The 8874-nt window shown below is 37.0% G+C and overlaps 2 protein-coding genes across 2 annotated transcripts; one reads left to right on the top strand and one right to left on the bottom strand.

Annotated features, from left to right (window-relative positions):
- LOC147539089 (inositol oxygenase 1-like) lies at positions 1 to 3470 on the top strand. The gene is made up of 11 exons (XM_086643371.1): positions 1 to 385; positions 538 to 667; positions 837 to 918; positions 1636 to 1840; positions 1934 to 1993; positions 2261 to 2313; positions 2425 to 2547; positions 2629 to 2698; positions 2798 to 2876; positions 3035 to 3116; positions 3198 to 3470. Exons 1-11 carry the CDS (start codon positions 367 to 369, stop codon positions 3222 to 3224), a joined length of 930 nt encoding a protein of 309 aa, XP_086499497.1. The 5' UTR covers positions 1 to 366; the 3' UTR covers positions 3225 to 3470.
- An 842-nt stretch (positions 3471 to 4312) lies between these two features.
- On the bottom strand, positions 4313 to 8045 carry MED6 (RNA polymerase transcriptional regulation mediator-like protein). The gene is made up of 5 exons (XM_086642620.1): positions 7605 to 8045; positions 6893 to 7067; positions 5766 to 5835; positions 5195 to 5304; positions 4313 to 4611 (listed from the first exon to the last, which is right to left on the bottom strand). Exons 1-5 carry the CDS (start codon positions 7859 to 7861, stop codon positions 4456 to 4458), a joined length of 768 nt encoding a protein of 255 aa, XP_086498746.1. The 5' UTR covers positions 7862 to 8045; the 3' UTR covers positions 4313 to 4455.
- Between the last annotated feature and the right edge of the window lie 829 nt (positions 8046 to 8874).

Below are 8874 nucleotides of genomic sequence, written 5' to 3' on the forward strand. Positions count from 1 at the left end.
GATTTAATTTACTAATAACCATATTAATTAGGGCAGTTTAGGAAGAGTATTAAAATTGACGATAAGATTGATTACTAAGAAACAGCTAATTTTAGGGTTTAAACTGATCATTGTTAGGATATATTAGGAATTTAAATTTTCATAAACTCCTGATATGGGTAAATAAAATTCTAGGGTTATCAAGTAATTTCTAGGAAAACCACAGGTTTTTAGTTTTGATTGGAAAAATCTTAAGGTCCGTGAGTTTCTTGCTTCCTAGCCCTATAAATTGATTTCCATTTCTTTAGGTCTCATCTCATTCCTTCTCTCCCTAGAATTCTCTTTCTTGTTGTTGTTGGTCTTTAATCTTTATTTTCTTCTTCCACCATGACTGTGATTGTTCCAGGTATGTCACTTTCTCTCACTAATCATAGGTAGATTGATATTATACTAGTTTGTTGTTAATTTTACTAGATCTTTGGTACCCATTTTTTATTTGACCTCAATGAACAATGGGTTTTCATCAAAATCTGTTTTTTTTTTTTTGAATATTTGTAGAACCAGTTCTTTCTGAAAACAACAACAGCCCAAGCAAGGAGATCATTGACGGAGCGGAAGAAAATGAAGATTTGAAACTTGATGGTGGATTTGTTGTCCCAGATATCAATGCTTTTGGTAATTCTTTCAGGTATTTATACCTAAAATAACCCGAATTCAATAAACTATTGAATTCTCCTCCTCTGAGAATCGAACCTGAAACTTCTGGTTCTTGTCAACTCAAAAATGGATTCTTTCCATTTTCCTTTACGGTTCTTTTTGCTTTCTTGATTCAATAATTTTCTCTAATCTTTTGGCAGAGATTATAATAAGGAAAGTGAAAGAAAAGATAGTGTGGAACAATTCTATAGGAAAAATCATATCTACCAAAACTATGAATTCGTAAGTTAGTTATCATTTTCTTTTTATTTACACTTAAGTTCGTTTAAAGGGCATTTTGGTCTATTATGATTTTATTAAGGGCTTTCCCCGTAATTTAGGTGATCACATTTTCTATTCTCTCATTCTAGATTCTATTTGGTTTTTGTTTGTCCTTAATAATTATTTCAAGTACTCTTTATGTCCTTATTTGTGAAAAGGACACTTTCTAGTTCCTCGACTTGAAAACCGAATATTACTTTTTGTAGAGAATAGGGACTTGAACCGTGTGAGTAGGAGGAGGTAGAAGTTTCCCAAAATTAAGCCAAGGGACCCACGTGTGAGGCAACATCTGTCATTGAATGTGGGCTGGGCCCACCCATTTGATGGGTCGTTTAACCTAATTTTCTTTATTAGTATTAAATTAAATGTATGTATTTTGGGCTAATAAACACAAATATGGATTTGATAAACAAGAGTGGTTTTAGAATTCGAGTTAATTTTAGAAGTTACACATACAAATGCTCAAACTATACATGTAAGTTACCGAAATGCTAGATAACCCACCATTTTCAATCCACTAAGTGGACAAGTATAACTGGACAATAACATTAACGATCTGATTGTATCCAAGTTTTCATTTTCTTAATTATCTGTTTTAAAAAAAAAAAATTAACTCTTAGATCTTATTTAGGCGAACGACAAACTATTTTTGATAATGTAAATGATGAATGGTTGCAGGCAAACAAGAAGAAGGAAGAGTATGGGAAGCTAAACAGAGCAGAGATGACCATATGGGAATGCTGTGAACTTTTGAATGAATTTGTTGATGAAAGTGACCCAGATCTCGATGAACCCCAAATCGAACATCTCCTTCAAACTGCTGAAGCCATTCGAAGGGACTACCCTAATGAAGAATGGCTCCATCTTACTGCTCTCATCCATGGTAATCCACATTCACTCCCCCATTCATAAAACTAACCGTATATGTATGTAAAGTCGATGTCATGATGTTGTATCTATCTAATTTTATTCGCAGATTTGGGTAAAGTTCTGTTGCACCCGGCCTTCGGTGGAGAGCCTCAGTGGTGTGTCGTTGGTACATCTTCTCACCCTTTTCTTTTTCAAATCTCTATGATACTTTTGGATTGTTTAAAATTCACTCGGTATTAAAGAACATCAAAGCTGATACCACCTCTTCTTTACCATCTGTAAGGCCGTCTCGTATAAGATGAGGGGTAAAACTGTCATTTCATGTGACGGGCAATAAAAAAGTCATTTTCCTAGGAATTTATCATTTTATCCCCACTCTACTTAGTCCCACATTTCTCAATCCTCTTAATAACATTCTTCATTCTCTTTGTAGGTGATACTTACCCTCTAGGATGTGCCTTTGATGAATCCATTGTTCATCACCAGGTATCCAAAGACTTTTCAATGTCCTCTTTCTCACATTGTCAATTGTGTGTTTTCACATTCTTTTAACTTGAATCATTCTAACTTGTTTTTTTTTTTTTTTTCGTAACATAGTATTTTAAGGACAACCCAGACAGCCAGAATCCAGCTTACAGTACCAAGCTTGGAATCTACTCTGAGCATTGTGGTCTTGACAAAGTTACAATGTCATGGGGACACGATGAATACATGTATCGGGTACAATATTTCGATATTCTCTCTAATATAGCGACTTAATCAATCATGTTAGCTATAGCTGACATGGCGTGTATGTGACAGGTGGCAAAGGGAAACAACACAACACTACCTGCAGCTGGTCTCTTCATAATCAGATTCCATTCCTTCTATGGTGATTTAATTAGACCATCTTGATGTATTGAGTCTTTCTCAGTTCTTATTTTATTTTGATCGAAAATGTTGTTGAAGTTATTTGATTTGTTGTATACAGCAATGCACCGTTCTGGAGCTTACACCCACCTCATGAATGATGACGACAAAGAAATGCTTAAATGGCTTCACATTTTCAAGTATATCTCACTCACTTTCATATCTAACTTTAGTCAACTAGACTTCGAGATAGATTTCAGATCTGACTTAAAAAGAAATAAACAGTAAATAATTTTTTTTTTTTACCATCTCTGTAAAATAGTATAATGTTAGATGTTTTTTTTTGTTGGGAGAACAGCAAATATGACTTGTACAGCAAGAGCAAGGTGAGGGTTAACCAGGAAGAAGTTAAACCATACTACCTCTCTCTCATTGAGAAGGTAAATAAATTAATGAGTTACTCTGTTAATCAAGATTTGTTATTGGTAATTAACATATGTAATTACTGTGATTCTTTGCAGTATTTCCCAGCCAAACTCAAATGGTAAAAGGGAGGATGAAGAAATTAGGTGTCATCATCATCATTAGTTGCTCTGAAAGATTAGTATTTAATATATAGATATAAAGTTAATTGTGTTGGTGGGGTGTAAGCTTTTTATTTGAAGTGTTATTTATGTTGTTGTTTGCAGTTTGACTCTCTTTTTTTCCTTTTCGACGAAATTTTAATTTAATGTCCGGCAATAATGATAATGTAATAAAACGAAGCAGAGAAATGAGATGATGACTTCCATAAATGAGTATTTTGCTTTATTTGATGCTTACGTTCGGAGAAAACAGTAATTTAGGGGAATTTTCAGATGATGGTTCTAGATCAGTGTCAGCTTCCACTCGATTTGTTTCCTAAATTAAGAAAAGATTCGACTGGTAATTCGAAATTCTCTCCCAAATATATTTGGGATTTTCTTTGCTCTATCACATTTGGTCCTTAGTTTGGTTTGACACTGGCCAATCGACAAATAACACGAGTCACACCCATGCGATTGCCCTTCAAACAAAACAAGTCTCAAACTTGACATCAGGTATCTAAATTAGGTTTTTTTTTTTGTCGAGTCCTCTGGGTGTCTCTGTATATGTCCTACTTTTTCTGTTGTAGGCCTCCGGCTGGAGTCAATGACTTCAATCAATTCAACTTGAAGAAAGACTTTGTAGGCGCCCTTCCCTTGGACTACTTAGTCCGAATGGTCTTGGACTGGTTCTAATCGGAGGTCTTGTTTAGGCTCTCGGATGGACAATCCAAGGACTTGCTTGTCAACAGAAAATGCAAGCAAGTGGTCAGAGCCCAAGAGGGGTCAGCTATGGTGGTTTATGTACTGTTCTTAGTTTAATTGAAAGCCAATCCAACCAAGATTTCAGCCCAGTTCAATGTGACTCGGTTCAATTCAATCGATTGGCCATTAACATCAGTACCTGGCCAGGCTAACCAATTGTTTTTTATAAGCCCATGGCAAGTTACTGAGCAACTCAGTACCTGGCCAGGCTAACCAATAGTATGAGTCGTCAATCGATGTTCAGCTTGCCATTAACATCTTCAAGGAAACGAGATAACTACTATCTACATGATGTTTAAAGAAAAATCTAACCAAGAAATTCAACACGGATTAAAAGATTCTGAATATCTACATTTTGCTGTTCAACTCTTGCTATATAACTAGTAGTGTTTGCTTAATTTAATATCGATGAAATGACTACCAGAAAAAACCAACAATGACCTATATAGGCTCAAAATTTCATCCTTTTGGGAGGACCTTGGTCAATAATGGGATCGAGAGGAAGTTGGTTGTCAGCTGCTTGTTGATTTTCGGTGCCTTTATCTGCTTCAGACGCTGGAGGAACATAACCTTCTGGAAATGCTGGTGGGGGAGGGGTTGGTGGGAGCTGCAAATAAAAGAAAAAACAGAAATACTGTAACTTCTAACTAGCAATCACTGACTTTGGGATATTAAACGATGAGAAAATAGTCATTCCAGATTTCATGATCAGATCAAAGTAATAGAAATTCAGTTGCCTTGAATCCTATGCCTGTTTCGGACCCGAACACTATGAGGCAATTAGATAGTTCATTCTTTACATCTCATGGAGATAGTAACTTAGCACAAGAGTCTTTGGGATCAAACCTCAGGGCCAGATCGGGCATAGCATTAAGGCAAAACATATTTTTTCACTATGTAACATTCTATTGTGCCCAAATCCTATGAAGTATGAACGGTTCCTGCCTCAACGTTATGTGCCCGAATTCTATGCCTCACCTCAGGCCCTAATAAGGGGACACCACGAGCATATCGACTATAAAATGAGTATCTTAATTCCATTGTAGACTACGCCGACAACCAGATCTTACCATTTCCACAATATCACCTTCTTTCCATGTAGTTTAAAAAAGTTTCTTAGCGGCATAAAAATATGTCCGGAATATGATGGTATGAACCATAGCCTTAAAAAGTAGCAAAATGGAAGTTACCTTGCGTTGCAATGATGCAAGAATGTGGTCTATTCGTTTGACTTCTTTGAAATCAATTGTTTCTTTACCAGTCTTCGTCTCAAGCCCAGTACTTTCTTTTTCACCATCAACTGTATCAGAAATCATACAGAAATTTAACTGACATAAGTAATTGAATACACTTGTTTGGTCATAATCGCCGCATAAGAATACAAACCTTTACGTGAATTTGAGGTTTGATATGTGTGTATACGTAGGAAAAGGATTTAGCATTGAACCTCACAAAATTAAGTCCAAAGTCTACTGTTGTGATTGGGGATCATGAACGCTACATCTTTGTGGCGGTTTCTTACAAATCAAATGAATGCCATTCAGGTGTCCTATACCTAAACTATCACGGCTTCGAGAGCTCTACTATCACATTATGGGAGAAGACATCCCAATGGTTACCATCTTCATAACTTCTTGATTAGCTAGTAGGTTTTAAACTTTTCTTTTGAAAGGAACTAGGTTCTAAAATTAGAACATTACAGCAAAGCAGAAAGTAAAAGAAACAAAAGTAATGAACTGAGGATTAAAAGCAATCAAATACCATATCCAATCTTCTCCAGCTTCGAAGCAGCAGTTGTGAAGGCCTTCGATAAGTGATAAAGAGCCCTTCCCTGTTGTATGACACATAATCAGGATGAACAGATTCCAGCAAAGGTAATTCACATTTTGTAGTAGCAAAACCAACAAAATCTAGACTACACAAATCTTAAGTATATGTTTTCAACCTCTGAACAAGGATATGGGTCTTAAGTATATGTTTTCAACCTCTGAACAAGGATAAGCCGTGGGGAATGACTAGTATCAACATTACAGAAGACCAAAACCAGAGGACAGGATATAATCTGATCTTCAATTAGTTTGACGAATTTATACGTCTGTACTTTTTCTTTGACGCATCTAGTTTAACATAAGCAATATAAGCTCATGACAAAAAAAATCAAGTAGAGACATAAGCAAGAAGCCAAAAGGTAGAAATGTAGCATGACAGATTCAAAACAGCAAATTGATCTTAAGGATGAAAAAGTAGATTACCATTTATACTGAGATTCAGAGGCTAAAAGAGTAACTGATTGAAGGGAAATGAGGCGTCTGAGCGTCTCAGGATAAGGTTTTCACTACTTAGGTGAGGGAGAGAAAGAGGATCCAGCAGGAATTATATGTTTAAACGGAAACTTATGCGTAAATGAGTTCCGATACAAATATCTTGCAGGTCATGAGATAAATTTTTCGTTTCATATTAAACAAAGTTTTTCCCGGTCAATGACCAATTTACCCCTTACCCAATTCGGTCTCTTCCTGCAGCTGTTTATCCCAACTAGTTCTAGATGGTTATTCAACTATTTTTGACTTGGTTGTTTACCCCCTAGGCTGAAAAAAAAGCTTTAATACAAACCTTTCATCCACCTATCCAAAGTGACCTAATACATCTATTTAAGATTCATACAAACCCACTTGGGGGCTCGCCATATATATGTGAAGCACTTCTCATCACTTTTCTAAAACAGCAATTCAATCAAATCAGACAACTTCATATGAATCTTAAGAACAAGTCTCGATGTTCTCATCAACGATACGATGTGACGTGTTCAATGTAGAGTGAACAGAAACCACGAGATACACAAGAAAGCATCAAATTGGAAGAACAAAAAACATAACGAGAAACCTTACAATTCGAGCTGTAAAGACATTGCAAAGCTGCGGAGCTTGGTAAATTGAACCATCTAAAACATAATAAGTGAGCATGGGTGTCACTTTCTCAGGACCATCTCTCTTTTGTTTTCGAAAGACAAATAGATGTGGCTCCATAACTTCACTCAAGTTGAATTCCATCCCCGTCATCTTCCTATACAAGAAATTATATTTGGTTTATTCTATAATCTCAATCAACTAAAAGATGTTTACTTGTCACTCAAAACGTTTAGGAACAGATAAGTGGAAATCCATCATTTATTGACTTATGTTTAGAGTATCGATAAAGTAAAGATAAGAATAAACGGGCCATAGGGTCCATAGGATAACCGTAAGGGTCTTCATATTTGGTTACTAGATCACCCTTCTCTCATCTGGGACTATTCTCATAAAAGTAATTATGCCATGTAATGATCGTAATGACTTTTAGAGTCCCTTTCCGAGAAATTCCAATCCAGAAGCAACGATCTTAATTGCCAAATTAGGTCACGTCTCAATATATTAGCAGACAACAAAATGCAGCTAATTGCAAAAACCTAAACCCTAAACTAAACTATTCAAGTAAACGTTAAGACATTGTACTCACAAGAACCCTAGTTCCCGTTTTAAACATGTAAAAGTCTAGAAAAAAAAGGAAGTAATTCTCGTGTTCAGTTGTTAAATAAAAAAAAATGGTTTAATTTGATCTTACGAGAGTTGAGACATGTCGAGTGGATGAATTGATCGCATCCTGAGCTGCTCGTTATTGCAAGTCCAATCATAGAAAGGAGACAAAGCAAAGTAATCAAAGACAAGATTTCGATCGAGAGGGTAAGAATTCAACCATAGTTGATCACGAAAGCAGATTCCAGTCATATCAGTCCCCGGTGGTGGTGGAATAGGAGGAGTCCCGTCCATACTAGGGTTTCCGCCGCCTTGATTTTGGGGCATCATCGGCGTTCCCGCCATTCTCTCTCTCTCTCTCTCTCTCTCTCTCTCTCTCTCTCTCTACTTGATCGTTAGAGAACTCCTTGTAAATGCTAAGTACGAGGAGGATTCCAAATTCTCAAATCCAACTTCCATCTTTCAAAGGAACCAGGATGTATATGGTTCCTGTTACGGCTCGGAAAACGGCCCGAGAGCCTACAGCCCCGACGATCAAACCCGCCCCAAATGTGGTTTATGGGACCGATACCAGGATCGGGCTAGCCCGGCCCCTTATATCGGGCATTCATAGGCGGGGATCGGGCAGGCTCTCGCAAGAGAAATAATAGACACGTGAATGATATTCTTGGAATATTACCGTGGAGGAGAATGGTGGGAGTATGACACGACTCGTAGAGTGATCGGAGCTCGATCTCTACGGATTAGACTGACTTGCTTGGAGAGAAAATATGACAATACTTAAATAAAGTAGCCTTGGTGGGGTTACCTTTTTTGAGAGTATGTACCATAAATAAAATGGAAAACTTTAGGGGTTTGACCTTGTAAATAATCATGTGGTGATGTAGAAAAGGTCTGATCTCTAGGAGAGATAGACCTTTAATGGAGTAGTCGAACCCTTGATAACGTGATTATAGGAGAAAAAAGCAGATGTTCGCTTCCTCAAAGTCTTGTACTTGACAAGGGTACTTGACAAGGTAATTTACCCTATGCTAACAATATTTGATAATGTCTTGTACCTGGGTGTAAGGTCGTAATACGTAATAATACTTGGATGAGAGGGAGAAAAATATGATAATGGGATATAAAGGAACTCTACGAAAGAGCTGGACTATATGAGAAAGTAAGTTATCAGTTAGTTGGCAGGGAATTGGATGTGTTTTGGCGATGATCAGATGTATCAGTCAATCACCAGATGTCCTGTATCATTATTCGTTCAGTCATTTTATAGTGTCCTGGGTCGACTGTTACCCGGTGATGAGTTGTCCTCACCTCCTCAACAGACCTCCCTCTGAATATCCGTTGGGGGAGACGTTACC

Source organism: Eschscholzia californica, unplaced genomic scaffold (genome assembly GCF_041429995.1).
Source record: "Eschscholzia californica isolate CP2 unplaced genomic scaffold, dmEscCali1.0.p SCAF_5, whole genome shotgun sequence".
Classification (NCBI taxonomy): Eukaryota; Viridiplantae; Streptophyta; class Magnoliopsida; order Ranunculales; family Papaveraceae; genus Eschscholzia; species Eschscholzia californica.

What these genes read in the sequence shown, in the direction of transcription:
- LOC147539089 (XM_086643371.1), top strand. An exon ending in GCCTCAGTGGTGTGTCGTTG is followed by an intron (nt 1,994 to 2,260) that starts GTACATCTTCTC and finishes TTCTCTTTGTAG; the next exon opens with GTGATACTTACCCTCTAGGA. An exon ending in CAGATTCCATTCCTTCTATG is followed by an intron (nt 2,699 to 2,797) that starts GTGATTTAATTA and finishes TGTTGTATACAG; the next exon opens with CAATGCACCGTTCTGGAGCT.
- MED6 (XM_086642620.1), bottom strand. Translation starts at nt 7,861, where the DNA reads ATGGCGGGAACGCCGATGATGCCCCAAAATCAAGGCGGCGGAAACCCT. An exon ending in CTCGACATGTCTCAACTCTC is followed by an intron (nt 7,068 to 7,604) that starts GTAAGATCAAAT and finishes TTTCTTGTATAG; the next exon opens with GAAGATGACGGGGATGGAAT. An exon ending in GCTGGAGAAGATTGGATATG is followed by an intron (nt 5,305 to 5,765) that starts GTATTTGATTGC and finishes TTTCTGATACAG; the next exon opens with TTGATGGTGAAAAAGAAAGT.